The sequence below is a fragment of the Condylura cristata genome, unplaced genomic scaffold, assembly GCF_000260355.1.
Source record: "Condylura cristata isolate star-nosed mole 26May11 unplaced genomic scaffold, ConCri1.0 scaffold00025, whole genome shotgun sequence".
NCBI lineage: Eukaryota > Metazoa > Chordata > Mammalia > Eulipotyphla > Talpidae > Condylura > Condylura cristata.
In genome coordinates this window covers 7,745,079-7,760,055 of record NW_004567126.1, presented here as the reverse complement: position 1 = coordinate 7,760,055, position 14,977 = coordinate 7,745,079, and the positions used below count along the sequence as shown (strand labels likewise).

General features: G+C 46.9%; 1 protein-coding gene across 1 annotated transcript in view; it reads right to left on the bottom strand.

Moving 5' to 3' along the window:
- Positions 1-14,720, bottom strand: part of OPCML (opioid binding protein/cell adhesion molecule-like) — a 1,053,884-nt gene extending 1,039,164 nt beyond the window's left edge. Inside the window, exon 1 of the mRNA XM_012729778.1 lies at positions 14,473-14,720. Within this exon, the coding sequence (XP_012585232.1) occupies positions 14,473-14,533 (61 nt within the window). The 5' untranslated portion in view covers positions 14,534-14,720. The remainder of the gene's footprint in view (positions 1-14,472) is intronic.
- Between the last annotated feature and the right edge of the window lie 257 nt (positions 14,721-14,977).

The window sequence follows — 14,977 nt, the reverse complement described above, 5'->3', positions numbered from 1 at the left end:
AAAAAAAAAAAAAAAAAAAAGATTATTTTTTTCAAGGAGCAGGGAAGAGGCTCCCACCTACTTAACTCTAACAGAGCCTGTAGAATGCCAGATGAGAGAAAAAACAAATCTAACCAAGAGGAGGGGAAGTTAACTTCCTAGCAAAAATAGTTACCCCATTTGGTGATGGGAAGCCCATGGGGATTACAACTGAGATGAAAAAAAATGCACAAAATGATGTAAAAATAAACTGTTATGTTATTTTAAAAATGTTACCCCAGAGGAAGGCTGAGGGCAACGTGTATCTACAGGCAGATGGCCCTCAGGGCAGGCTGGAAGAGGCAGTTGTCATACATTCCAAGATGCCCTGTGCGTGCTCCTTAGGGATTTGGATGCTTGGCTTGCCCACTGTGGTCATGGACAGGGGTCACAGAGGTTTTAGCCCTGTTGGGTGATAAGTCACTGAAAGCTCCTTGTGTCCCTCAACAGTGACAAGGTGCTCAGCTCCAAGGCAAGAATGCTGGTGTGTCCTTCTTCCTGGGACACTACCAGTAGCCCTCTCAGAGTGGCTGGCCCTACCTCTGCCTTTCTCTCCACCCCTGTGCCCTCTGGCCTCATGGCCTGCTTCCTCACCAATCTCCTCCCTTGACCTTGGCTTTCAATGCATCCTAACTTTCCTTCCAGCTGTCAGCTTCACTCTTAGATTCACACCAACTTTGCCACCCACCACCAAATGTTCAGTGCAACACAGAAGAGGAGACTTCAGGAAATTCTGAGCGATTAATTAAGAGATTTCCTAATTATTTTAATTCTTTTTTAAATCTTTAATTTTTTTTTTTAGCAAGACAAGTCAAAATGCAAATCTAAGTGAAAGTTCTGCTAATGGCTAGCCAAACCCCCGTTAATGTTTGTTACCACGACAGAAGGGCAAGTCAAATTGCAAAGCTTTTTCTTTAGTGAAAAATCTACCTTCCTAAAGTCACCATCAAACAGCAGCAGAAAAAAGAAACTGTGAGCAATTGAAAATAGAGAATACGGGATGCTTTTACAGGAGGAAATAGCTGTAACGTATCTTTGATTTTTTTCCCCTCTCCTCCTGAACTCGCTTCCATTACTTCTGCTCTTGAACCACAGCATAAAATATGACTTTACTACCAAAGAAAAGCTCTTGTTCTTCAGGCACATTGACTTCAGGGATGCTTCTGGAAGACTAACCCTGTGGAAATGTCAGTGGTTTCTACACACATCTAGTCTACAAGCCATCTGCCTGCCAGACACGTCCGAATTTCATGCTCTTCCCTGGCTGATTGGCTTCCAAAGAAAAACCCACTGTTTCCATGGAACTTGGCCACATCAACACAGCTTGTGATGCATGTGAGTGAAACCAGAGACTGGGAGCTGAGCAGTTCAAAACCAGAGCTACAAGGTACAGCCTGATATCCTGAACCCACCACCTAACTGGACCTAGAGACATTTAATGACATTCAAAGATGATGAAAAACCAAAGTTCTGGTACCAAAGAGGAGCTGAAACAGCAGCCTACCAATGCCAGATGTGACAAAGACTCAGCACGTGGCGAAGGTACAAGCAAGCTCTTCTCCAGAGATTATGTGAAGACAAGGCTCTCCACAGAGACAGCCCAAGCAGGCAGACAATCTCCCAGTGCAGAGTGCCTAGGAGGTTCTTGGTCTCAGGCCTCTTTCAAACCCATGGGCTTTCTTACTCTCTCCAGTCAAGGGGGGCTTTTTGTGATGTTATTAAGAGGCTGAGTGTGTTGGATGTAGGAGGGTAATGGACAGGTGTTTGCTTCCTTCCTACCTGCCAAACACGCCACTGAATCAGTAGCTCTTGTTTGAGATTCAACTCAGCAGAGGCTGCAAGGGTTATGAACACCGAAGATGCTCTGTAATTTTCCCCTGACCTGGACAAAGTAGAATTTTATCACTGGGAACACACTCATCAGCCCAGCAAGGAGGCGTTAGACAGGGCCCTCTCCAGTGTGTGTTCAGGAAAGCCAAAGAGGACCCTTCTTTCCACAAAGGGCTCCCTCATTTTGTAATTTTTTAAAAATTATTAATTTTTTTTCTTACATTGTTGTAGTCCCCAGCATTCTCCTGCCACTGCATCTCCCATGAACCCAGGGGTGAACCATATTCCCATGTTCACCCCTCCTGGTTGTGCCCCCCCATCACCCCCACATTTGCTTGTTAGTTTTGACTTTTTCTTGACCTTTTGCTTGGTTTACTCCCTATCCACACTCTGGGTAGACTGGAAATTCGATATCAGCAGTGACAGCAGCTTCAGGAGATGTCATCAGCCAGATCTGGAGTTCACAAGATGAAGCAGCTGTTAGCCCAACTCTGGGCTCCATATTGGAGCAATCCTTGTCCCCATCCTGGCTTCTCATCTCAACCCCAAAGCACACAGAGAGCCTGAGTTCTCTGGCAGTAACTCAGCTATCCACTTTGACCATGGATGAAGGAGGGGAGCAAAGCAAACGTTGCTTCAAGTCTAGGGAAGTGAATGCAGGAGTTCTGGAAAATAAGTCTCCTTCTCCAAACAAATGTCACAGGCACTTTGAGGTAAGAACCAGAAAGAGAGAGAAAATCAGGAAGAAGATGGCTGGCACAGAAAGGAGGGAAATACCCAGTCAGAAGCGGCCAGCTCAGGTGGTGCTGCAAGAGCCTCAACCTGGAACTGTCGAGCCCTTGAGAGTGGTCTGTTCCTCACGTGTCTCTTATGACTTTTACAGCTGCCCTGCGAAGTAGGTAAGGCAGTTCTTTTTTTCCTATTTTGGAAATAGGAGTAAGAGTCTTGGAAAGGCTTAACCTCTTGTTCAAAGTCGTCCAGTTCATACTTGCAGAGGTAAAGCCAGAGGCTATCCTTGGGTTACTAGGTCAGTGTTTGCAAATTCTCTCACAATGCCAAGAGAAGGCTAATGGGAAGGCAGACTGTCTAGCCCCTATGGAGAACAATGTGGAAGGTCTTCAAAATATTCAAAATAGATCTTTCTTATAATCCAGAATTCCACTCCATGATATTAATCCAAAGAATGAAAAATATATGCAATCCTATATTCACTGCAACATAATTCATAATACCAAATTATGGAAAACAACCTAATTGTCCAGGAGACAGAGGAGTAGATTAAGAAGATGTGGTATATATACATAGTGGAATAATATCAGCTATTTAAAAAAAGAAGAAGAAATTTTGCCATTTGCTGCAACATGGATAGAACTGGAGAGGATTATGCTAAGTGAAGTAAGTTAGAAGGAAAAAGACAAATGCAAGATGATTTCACTCATGTGTGGAGTATAAACAAACAAAAGAATGAAAAAACTAAACTGAAACCAATCTTAAAAATATAACTGCAGAATTGAGGCTACTAGAGAGGAAGACAGGGAAAGAAGGAGTAGGGAGATAAAAACAAAGTGTGGAGCAGCCCTGTGGTCTTTAGTAAATGCCTATGAGTTGAGTGCTTTGATGGTGGGGGTGGTGTGGTGACATACATCTGAGGAGGTGATAACATATTTGCCAAAGTCATGTACAGTGTTATAAACCAAAGTTAGCCGCATTAAAAAAATAATAATTAGGGCCCTCCCTGGTGGCACAGTGGGTTAAAGCACAGCACTAAGAAGCTAAAGCCACTTCAGCATGAGTTCCATCCCCAGTGCTGCAGACCTCTCCTGACCCACCCACTGCAACTCAACAATGTACTTCGTCAGTCGGCCTGTCCTGCTCCCCACTATGTCTCTGGTGAATTCTCTCACTGCCCCTGCACCTCGACCTGTACCCCAGTTCTGTATGCATAAATAAATAAATCTTTAAAATACTACTACTAATAATAAACTTAAATGAAAGGAGTGTCTAGACCATAATAAAGACACGATACCACCTTCAAGAATATTGTGGGAGTTAAATTGGTAGCAGTTGTAAGGCAATGTCCTTTTACTCCCTAGATTTCAACCCCCAAAACTGTGTTGGGTAGGAAGCTTTAGGAAAAGATGCTGAATCCTGATGGGGTTTTCATCATCCATTCCCATCTGGGCGTCACCCAAAGAGGCATCCACCCCAGTGCCAAGGAAGACTGGCACTCTCTTCTCCATGGGATAAAGCCAGGGGACTCCCAAGGAAATTCCAGTCTCTCTTGGAACCTGTAGGACTGATGGGCTATTTCCATCTGCCACATTCTCTCTTCCAACACTCTCTTCTCTTTGAGGAGTGTGGGATATCCCTTGGCACTGGGCTGTTCAGAAGAACCAAGTTGCCTTGTTCAGAGAAGTCAAAGTCTTCCTTACACCTGTCTTCTTAGGGGAAGAAATACTCATAGGTGCTTGGCCCCACACTCTCCTGGCCCTGCAGCCCTGCCACCTGCTACATGTCCTTGCAGTCACCCTGGGTTGGATTTGGCAAGTCTCTGAACGTGGACTCACCCTTTCCATTTTTCAGAGTCTACTACTCTCTTGGACCTATTGTATTGATTGGCCATGCCCAAGTCACCCATGGTAAAGACAGTGGTGGTGATGGGCGTGGGGTATAAAAAGTGCTAACACTTTTAATTGTCTTACTTACTAACACCCAAGATGACTATGATATACATGGAAGTGCTTTGTACACTGTAAGCCACCACTTAACCGTGAATCATTGTTATAGAGATTATGGCATTGTCAGTATGGATTTATTTTTTCTTGGTTTAATGCAGAGTCAAGCCCAAATAAGCAAGTTGAAAAGACTTGTTTTAATGATAGAGTGTTGATAAGGGCAGAGTATAGACCAAACAAGTCAGGTCCACGCTACCTGGAATTTGATAGTGTGCTACACCAAACATTATCCTTCCAAGTATCAAGAAACAATTGATTCCGAGATGTGTTCCAGTTCCATTACAAAGGTCACTCGAAGTATAAGAAAGCCTCTGAAAAGGACAAGACTTCTCTTTTGTCTCTTGACCCTGTCACCTTAATCCTTGGATAAAAGATACTGTGTAGTTGCCCTGTTGGGTGAAATTCTTTGTGCACTAAGATGAGAGAGTTTCAAGAAAACAGAGGTTACAAGTCCATTTTCCAATAGGGTACCAGACTGAGGCAAAGTTCAGACCAGCCCTTCACTACCTTGCTGAAAGGACACCAGGTAGGCTATGAACACAGGTCACTGAAAATGCCATGTTGAAAAGTTGGCTTAGTCACTTTCTGACTATGTCCCTTTGGATGAGACACTGAGACTCCTTTTTTCTCAATATCTTCTTCTACAAAATAAAAGGAATGGGTTGGACAATCTCTAAGTCCCTATCAGCCCCCAGGACTGCTACTTTTCTACATAAATTCATGTAATTGTCCTGGAAGTCGTCCTTGGGAGGAGAGCACGTACACTTGCAAATCATCAAGGTAGTGTTTTCGAAACAGTTGGATCTCTATGCCCACAAGCCACCCTAGAGTCCAATCAAAAGTTCTCTCAAATTCATGTTTGGTTTTTACTGAGAGGAAACATGGCACAGACAGGATCCAACAAATTACACAACTGGAGCGTTTTGCAATCTTTAGTATGGATTGACACAATTTTTAAACTCCTACATGAGGCCCTGAGAGGACATCAGTTAAGGAAGTAAGATTATTAAACTTCCAAGCATGATAAAATTTCCCAAAACAACCTATTTCTTGTTCCTGGGCAAGTTTATAGCTCAACTGAAAGAGACGGCTTACAAACAGGGATTTGAGGATATATCCTCTTCTTTATGCTCCCAAATGGGCAGTCAGTGCTATTGTGGGTTTACTTCCAGATTCAGAGTCTTCAGATGTGTGTGGTGGGTCCATGATATTCCTGTAAATTTTCTCAAGTATCCATGTCTCTTCAACTTAGTCACCATCAACTATCTCCCAATGACTGTCATTTGCCACCTGAACTATTCCAGTGTCTTCCCAACTGGCATACTCACTCCAGGTGTCCTCACATTTAATCCATTCTAAAAGCTACAACAGACACAAGGTTCAAAACTCAAATCTTCATCCCCATCATGTACGCCCCGTCAGTGATGTCTCATCATGTGTAGTATAAAGTCTAAGATGATGAATGTGACTTTTGAGGATTATCTGCATCTGAAGACACTTTCCCAGCCCTCCAGTCTCACCTTTCACCACACCCCTTTCCTCTATGCTCCAGATGAACAGGAGCGGGACTTTGATGCTTTACACAGTTTCTCCATGTCCTACTGACACTGCACCCTCCCCCCCCCACTTGCTAGCCTTCCCCTGTGGGTTTGGATAAGTTCTACGCTTCCCCCTTCAGATGTCAGCTCGATTATCACTTTCACAGCAAAGGCTTCACTAATGTCCCTGGCAAGATCCAATCTCCACACAGGCATTCATTTAGCACCCCCTCCCGTTCCACAGTCCAATCTCAGTTGCCATTTCACAGTCACATGGGTGGCTTTTTGTTTTTGTTTGTTTGTGTGTGTGTGTGTGTCATGTCGGTGTCTACTATTAGAATAAACTTCACAAAAGCAAGGACCATAAAAATTTTTGCTCAGATAAAGGACCAGGGTGGGGAGGGGGGTGGGAAATAATAATAATGAACACCTATATACCAGAGACATTTTACAGGGGTGGAGTAGGGAATGGGGTCAAAAATGGGGCGGGGAGTGCACGGGACTATGGTGATGGCACACGGGTGTATTGGTGATGGTAAGCCCATGGAAATTACAACTGAGATGAAAAAAGACACAAAATGATGTAAAAATAAACTACTATAATATTAATAATAATTTTTTGTTGTTCAGGCAGGGAATCCCCAGTGTGCAGCACAGTGCTTGTCACACAGTAGGCCTACAACAAATAACAAGTCAAAGAAACAAGTGCGCTTGTTACTCAGAGCACTGAGATCCCTCCTTTTCAGAAGCCCACAGCCCTGAAATGTCACCTCTAAAAGAGGCTAGAGCTTGAAAACATAAGAAGTGGGAAAGCCCTCTGCTATCACTCTGCTTTGCTGAGTCCCTTTTTCCCTTTTCCACATGGACACCAACCCAGTAAAGTATCAGTTGCTCAGACATGACTCACTCTTATGCCATCAGTATTTCCTTGTCCCTAATGCAGCCCTTTATTTCTTGTGAATAACAAGACTCCTCGGATAGCCCAGTATGGACTTGTTGACAGCCTGGACCCGAATGGAACTCTGCAGTAATTGGGGCCACTTCAACAGGCACCCTGTCTAAATCTGCTGAGTAATGTTGGTTTGTATTAAAACAACAGCCCACATCAGGACCCACATCTGTGTTTACAAACTGACTCTCACGCTCAGGCACGGCTGTCGCAGCACACGACGTGAGATCCGAAGGCAGCGGCTCCAGCCCGAGCGGCTGCATGTGTGTTGGCTGCTACTCAGAGCTGGTGTTTATTGACAAGCATGAGCACGGGGATGAGTAATCATTATAAGCATTCTTTGCACATTGCCATGTCTCATTAGCAAAGCACAACCCAGGCCTCGCTGTCCTCCCTCTGCAGATGGAGAAGTTGATGGGCAGGCCGAAACCCAGGGTCCCAGATGCCTCTGAGGATTCAGTGAGATGGAACAGAATGATAGAATAGATACGCTGACACTTAGTATTGTGGGACATGTGGATGCCCATTCATTCATCTTCTCACGCATTCATTCAGTAAATACTTTTGAGCACTAATTCTCTATGTGTCCCTAGGCCTGGCACTGAGGGTATGCTGGAGAACAAAATATATATGCATTTATGGACAATAGTAAAAGAAAGGAAAGAGAGACCTAAAACTTTAACATACACGCACCCATGGTATTAGAAAGGAGAAAGCTCGCTCTTGTAGACTTGCATAATAAAGAGGGAGATCAAGTCTACTTTACCACATTGAGAATGTTCTTCTGGGGAAGCAAACGTTAAGTTGAACCCTGCAGCATGGGAAAGATGGTGCTCATCCGGAAGCCACATAAGAGGATCAGAATTTTCCAAACTCAGGTAACCTCCCAGATAAAGCCCAGCAAGAAGGAGAGGACATGGTGTGTTTGTGAAACTGAGTCCAGAGTTACTAGAATCAGGGGCTGGCAGGGAGGAAGGTGGGAGAAACTAAATGAGCAGGGAGGCCACGCTCTATTCTCATTGCCGCCCAAGGTGTGCATAGAGTGTTAAGCAATGAAACATTGCTCTGGGCAACATCAACCTGGCCTATCTCACAATTTCCTGGTGAAGGACAAATGAGACCATAGATCATAAAGCATGAGGACAAACTTGCGCTTACTGTACCTACTAAACCAACTTGCAAGAGGAGTAAAACATTTGTAAATTCCTCAGGGACCAAGGTTCAAGAATGACCGTCAGGCCACAGCAGACCGTCCCTTGAAATGAAATGCCAGACACGCAGGCTTCCCTGTGCAGGATTTCAGTGTCTTTTACCATCTCCCATGAACAAGCAGGCGGCCATTTCAATCAATGACCTGAGTCCTATCTCATCGATTCGTCTTGGCCTTTCCAGGGGTCTCAGCATAGCATTCCTGCTCATTGAAGGGGATGCGCCTGCATCATAATGATAAACCCACTGCACTACTCAGGGATGTCTCAAAGCATTTCACTAACATTTAATTAAATGATGTAATGACGGCAGGGGAGTCCCCAGTCTTGAGCACCAATGGGTGTGGGTGGGCAGAGGGTGAAAAGAAGCAAGTGCAAGCCCCGCCTCCAACATTGCTCAGGGGCACTGGGGCCAGGGGAGGGCCCCCAGCCTCAGTGTTGCTGGGGGAGGCACTCACTTCTGCATGGCCACAGCTGCCTCTGGTATGGGCAGGGAAGCATGTGTGCCTGCTGGCAAGGTGCCTACATGGGGGCACCAAGACATGGAGATGAAAGCAAGCAAGGGTACATGTCAAGAAGCTGTGACTTGCTTTCCTCAAGAAGTTGCGGATGTGATTTGGGGGAACTAAACTCTGACAGAGAGAGAGAGAGAGAGAGAGAGAGAAAGAGACTGGTCTCTAGTTTCCCGCCCGTGAGAGGGTTTATTTCTTCCCTATTTTCAGAATCCCCTCAATCCAGGCCTGAGCCCTACAACTGCCCTTCCCCCACCTTGGAGTGTAGACTCCAACAATGTAGGAATCTAGCAAAAGGAGCTATCTCATGCCCCACTGTATTCCTGCCTCCCACCCTTCAGCAAAAGGCGACACCACTGAGGCCTTGTAAATGAAGTAGCAGAGTCTCAGTCTCATCCCACCAACAGCATGAAAGGGCACAAGGGACAAACATCCGCAGGGCCTGGAGTCCCGTGTCTGTAGCAGGTCACAGAGTGGGAGAGCAGCGCAGAGCCTGTCTGCTTCCGAGGACCTGCCCGCCCCATGTCTGCTAGGTGCCACTCAGCATCCAGAGGTGCGAATGTCCACCGCTGCTGACAGCCAGGCTTGTCAGCAGCCAAGGGCCATCTGTGGGCTGACACTTGAGTTCACTGACAGGAATAGGGAGGCTTTGCTTTCCCTCTCTCCTTTCTTCCTGGTCCCAGGCAGCTGCAGGCGACTGGCAGCCGTCCCTGGGCCCCTGTCCAGGGAGCCAGGGACGGGAAAGTCACAGGCCACGGCTGAAGGTGACAAGGCACCAACTGTCCAAGGCTGATGCACAAGCCATGTACCTAGCAACCAAGATGTCGTGAAAGCAGAGGGGCTGGGCCTGGGCTTGGCTCTGCGTGGCCGGGCCGCCAAGGTGCAGGAGCCTTAAAGTCAGTGCATGGGATTCTTCGGGAGTCCTGAAGCAGAAAGAGCTGGGTAACTTCCTGTTTCATAGGAACTACAGTTCCTGAATCAAACGAGTATTTTACTTAATGAAAGATTTTTGTGAATTCAAATTTACTGGGTAAATGGATGGGTGGACTCCCTTCACCTCGTTTTCAGCACTGTGACAAAAACGCAGATGTTTTGTCTGCTTCTCCTTCAACAATCAGAATCCCCTCTCTCGCACTAAGAGAAACACCTTGTCTTTTTACCCCATGACTCAGAGACAAAGCTGAGCTTTTTATACTAAATACATGTTATTATCTACCTGAGATTTTGGACTCCTCTGTCCCACTGCAAGTGAGAAACTCTGGAACCCAATGTACAGACTGAGGTGCTGAGACTCAGACTAGTTTGAACCAAGCAAAGGAATTTCAAAGAGCTCTTAATCTGAGTCCAAGCTCTCTGCTTGCAGCTTGCAGCGGGGTGGAGCCCTTACTGCCAGGGGCTGTGATGCTGACCCACGGGCTAGGGCAGTGACCATCCAGGTCATGCCTAGAGACCAGGCAAATGCTAGCTGTTTATGGAATGTCTTTCTGTAATTTTCCAGATTACAGGTTGGGGCAGAAGGAAGTAAGAACATGAGAAAGCACAAACAGGACTCGGGAAAAGCCCAAGTCATTGGGGATCTCTGATCAATCTCAGCTAAATGCTGCCCAGCTTGTGGGCAAAGAGAAAGCAGTGTGTCTGAGGCAGCCAACCTGTCTTCACCCCAGAGTCTGATATTGCCACGGGGTCAGTGCAGTGACAGGATGTGGTCTGACCTTATTAACATGCCAATTATTTTTAAAGGATCAAGGGCCACAGGAAAGATTGCAGGAGAGGGGCGTAAATCTATGGCTATCAGGATGGGAGGTTTTGACCGTCAAAGCACATAGTCCCTTGCTCATTTCTCTTTTGGAGTGGGTAAGTCTAGAATTCTCCCCATGGTGAATGATGCTCAAAGGAGACCCCCTGCTTGCCAACCAGAAAATCTCAGCAAGTTTTTCAGCCCTGTACTCATTCATGGTCCTGGTGGGAAAGGAATTTATGGAAACTTGGCTGCAGAATCTTCTCTGCAGGTGTTAGCCTAAAGCCAAACATTCCGAGCCCACAGCACATAGGGCCCAGGAGGTATCTCCCTAGAGAAGGATATGGGAAGGTGTGTGCTGGGAAAGAAAAATCCCTGCCTGGAGGTATTGTCTAACCAGGTCCAGGGCTTTCTGACCCTTACAGGACAAGGCCTGATTAAGAACTGGGATTTCTGGCCACAGCCAATCTAGGGTCACTGATGGGACACAGGAGTCAATCAAGGCCAGGAAGATGGGGCTGACACCTCAACTTAGAGTCACAAGCCAGAACAAGAGCAGAATGGGATGAGAGGGGGACAAACAGGAGGCAATGATCAAAACTTGAGAAAAGAAGTTGTAGGTTAGAGACCCTGTCCTCTCATCAGCAGTGGGCCCTGGGCTGCAGGGGTGTGGCGCAATCCTGGGGGAACTGAGTCTTGGCCACTAAGGATTGGGAAACCCACACGTCTCCCCCAGGGCTGCCTGCCCTTTCTCAGAACTGAAAGGAAGCAGGTGAGCAGATGAGGTTTTGGGCTCCAACACAGCAGTCAGAGTGGGCTTGTGTTGTGTAAGTCCCAAGGGGCTGGGAGGCTGCTCCCACTTGCCCGGTCAGAGGTGGGGGCAGGGATTCTGCCTCTGAAGCCAACCTTCCTCTCAAGGTGATTCTGATGCAAATGCCCAGCAGTTTTCTCTTCCTGCTTCCTCCACCTCAGGGCTCACTCGTGACCTTACTCATCTTCGTACAAAACCCCCAAACCCAAGGTCAAAAAGCCACCCACACAGACACCTCTCTCCTAACTAGGACAACAAAAGCACCCTCAGTCTTGATGCTCATGCTTCGGGAAGGTCTCAAGCCCTGGTGTGACAATTAAGTTGTCAAAGGGGGCTCCCTCCCATGTGGGGGGTAAGCTCATTACAGTTTCCATTATAGTTACTGTCTTTCCCACCCCCGAGATTCTGCCTAGAAAAGCAATTTATGACCATCCGACTCCCCTTGGAAGGCACCAAACAAAATATTAGCCTTAGAATTATTCTAGGATGGAAACTTGTTTTACCAAGAAATAGAAAGCTGCAGAGTAAAATGGCATCAAGGCCTAACCAGGTCAGGGTTTCGTGATTGCATTAGCCTCTGTCTTGAGATGCAGGAAAGTAAATGGCTAAAGAGCTGTGTTAACACTGATGGGAGGAAAAAATCATGGGTTGAAACAAAGAGGGGAGGAGAAACCTAAAAACATAATAAAACAAGTAAAAGAAGAGAGGAAAAAGAAGTCACAAATAAGCCATTGCAGATACTCAGAACTTCTGGAAACAAGCAGGCTTTGCAGGAACCCTTCATACAGAGGTATTTCCTTCTTTTCAGGGACACCTCCCTAAACCAACTTTTCTTCCTCCCTGATGGATGTCTCCACCTGGCTCCTGGCACAATTAACGAGAAGAGCAGCCCTAAAAGCAGGTGACTCTCAGCTCAACATGCCTGCCTTCCCTGGGACCAGTCCCTTCCCTGGGACCACAGGCCATCCACCAGCTTTATCAATCCTGGAGGGCCCAGAAGTGGGAGCATTCCCTTGGACAGAGCTGACTCTAGTAATGGTGTCTCTCCTGCGAGCAAGGTCAGCACTCTCTACCAGTGGAAGGTAGCTGCGTTTTTTTTGGGTACCACGGGACCTCTAGAGGGAGGTATCACCCTGATTTCTGACTTCCTTCAGGGTGCACTGCAATGCAGCTTCAGCCTGCTGGGGTCCCTCCAGTCCCCTTTTGAAGTGTAATCTTCTGACTCCCAACAGAAGGAGAGCCAGCTCACAGCCAGGATCCCTTGGGTGGGGTCCTCCTCTCTCTGATCCTCACACCTGTGTCCCAGTGCAGTGGGGGGAGGAGACCTGGGAGGGGGAGGGAGGGGTGGGGTTGCCAATCCAGTTGTGGGACTTACAGACACAGAAACTTTGTCCCTGGCAGGGTGCACCCAAAGTGCCCACCTGCTCCCTCTGTGGGGAAACTTTGTCCCTGGCAGGATGCACCCAAAGTGCCCACCAGCTCCCTCTGTGTGGCTGCAGTGGGGACAGAGTGTTCCCTGCCGCTCTGCCTTCTCCAGGAAGCCCTGCCCCATCCCTCCCTAGTTCCCTCTGGAGCTTGATTCAGCAAGAAGAACAACAGCACCCCCACTCTAAACTTCTCAGCCCCAAACAGCTGGGAATCTGGTTTTGCAGACCCTATTTCTGCTAGAATAGCTAGAGTACAATTTTTAAAAAGCACAAAAAGGTGTTATACAACAAAATTCTTCTCTCTTCTTTCTTCCTAGTAAACTTCCCTTTTTCTGATTTTCAGCTTAGAAATACTTAGGGCTTAATTTTCTTAAACATAAAAATGAAGGGATTTTGAATATAAAAATGTATGTGTGTGTGTGTGTGTGTGTGTGTTTTACCTGTATCAGGATATGGGCAGGTTTAAGAATCTTAGCATTTATGTCTGTATTGATGTAAGGGATTTTAGGTCCAAGCTAATGTTTAATCAAAAGCATGTACCTCAATGTGAAAAAAAAAAAAAAGAAAGAAAATTTCACTGGGTGGGGTATAATGTGGGCACCCCACAGACCTTTAGATGCTGCCTAAATCCTTGGCAAGCATAACCTGGTCCCTTCAGCATTGTTTGAAGGATGCCTGCAGGCTTTCAGCTGTCTGCTTGTGAACAACATGCGTACAATTATCAAATCTATTGAAACGTGTTGGGTTTTGCAACATTTCCATGAAGTATATGCTGGCAGGATTGAGCTTCTTACCTGTGTCATTGCAGATTTGTTTTCCCCAAACAAGTAATTGCTGTGCTAGGTAGGATCGCATTTAAGTCGTTCGATTAGGTAGGGAAGGTACTGGGCAGAATCAGGTAAATCCTGATTCTCAGCCTTCCTCAGTATGAGCATTCCAAATTCTGTCTGGGGAAATTAGCATCCCCATGTCAAGAGTAATACAACCGAGAGGATTCTGAATTTCAAAGGCATAATCTGCCCATTTGGTAGAAGGACAAAGAAAGGATGAGAGACGATAAATAGAAAGACGGGAAGACTAGAAAAGCAGGAGCAGAAGAAAAGGAACTATGCGAAGGAGAGGAGTTGAAGTGAGAGAGAGGAGAAGAGAGAGGTTTCAGAGGAAGGGAGGGAGAGGGGAGACAGAAGAGGAGAGGAGCGAGAGAAGAGACAGGAAGAAAGACAGAAAAAAAAAATAGAGATCCACGGAGACGCAAAGATCGGAACTGATTCAGAAGCCGAGCGAGACTGGGATGGAGAGAGAAATAAGGACGCTCCCTCTACCCTGCAGGTCCCAACATAGCGGTCTGGAGGATGTGTGACTGCAAGTGTAAACCCTTCTCTTGCCCCTGGGACCGCGACTGGTTAATTCCAGTCAGTGCCTCTCCAGAAACAGCAGTGCCTCACAGCGCGGTGCAGATCTCGAACCCAGCTCAGCTCGGCAGATGGCATTGCCGGGAACAGAGAGCAAATCCCGTGCTGCAAACCCTCTGCGTGCGTGTGAGTGAGCAAGCGGGTGTGCGCGGCGTGCATTCAGAGAGCTACCTCTTTCCTCACATGCATCTCACACTCCCTCTTTTCCTCGTAGGTTTCCTTCCTCCCTTTCCCTCTTCTGCTCTGACATCTCAAAATCACCCCCCAGGAATAGAGAAAGCCCTTCTCCGGTACCTGGGATGAAGAGCAGGGCTGTTGTGGCGGAGAAGATGATCCAGCAGGCAGGGTGGTACATCTTGAGGCTGCGGTGTCTCAGCTGCTGGGCTTGCCACTGCTTCTGCTGCTGCTACCGCTGCTGCCTTCCTCTGTGCTGAATTCTGAGCAGGTTTAAATCCAATGTTTGCAAAGGGAGGGAGAGAGCAGAAGAGAGAGGGAGCGAGAGAGAGCGCGAGAGATGGGAGCAGGCAAGCAGTGTCTCTGTTTTTTTTTTTTTTTTTTTTCCTTGCACATACACACAACTGGCAAGAATCATCGGCACCAATCTGTACAGGGCTTTGAGCAGACCTCCTCCAAGGCCCCCATTGGCTCCACTCTCCTGAGCGACACCGGAGACTTTTCCTATTTGGGAGGCTTAACTCCAGGGGAGTTGACACTTGCTCTTCCTCACCCCTCACCTGGAGCACGGCAGTGTGCACAGGCATGCCAGCGAGTGGCTCTGGGGCACACCCCAGCTCCTTGG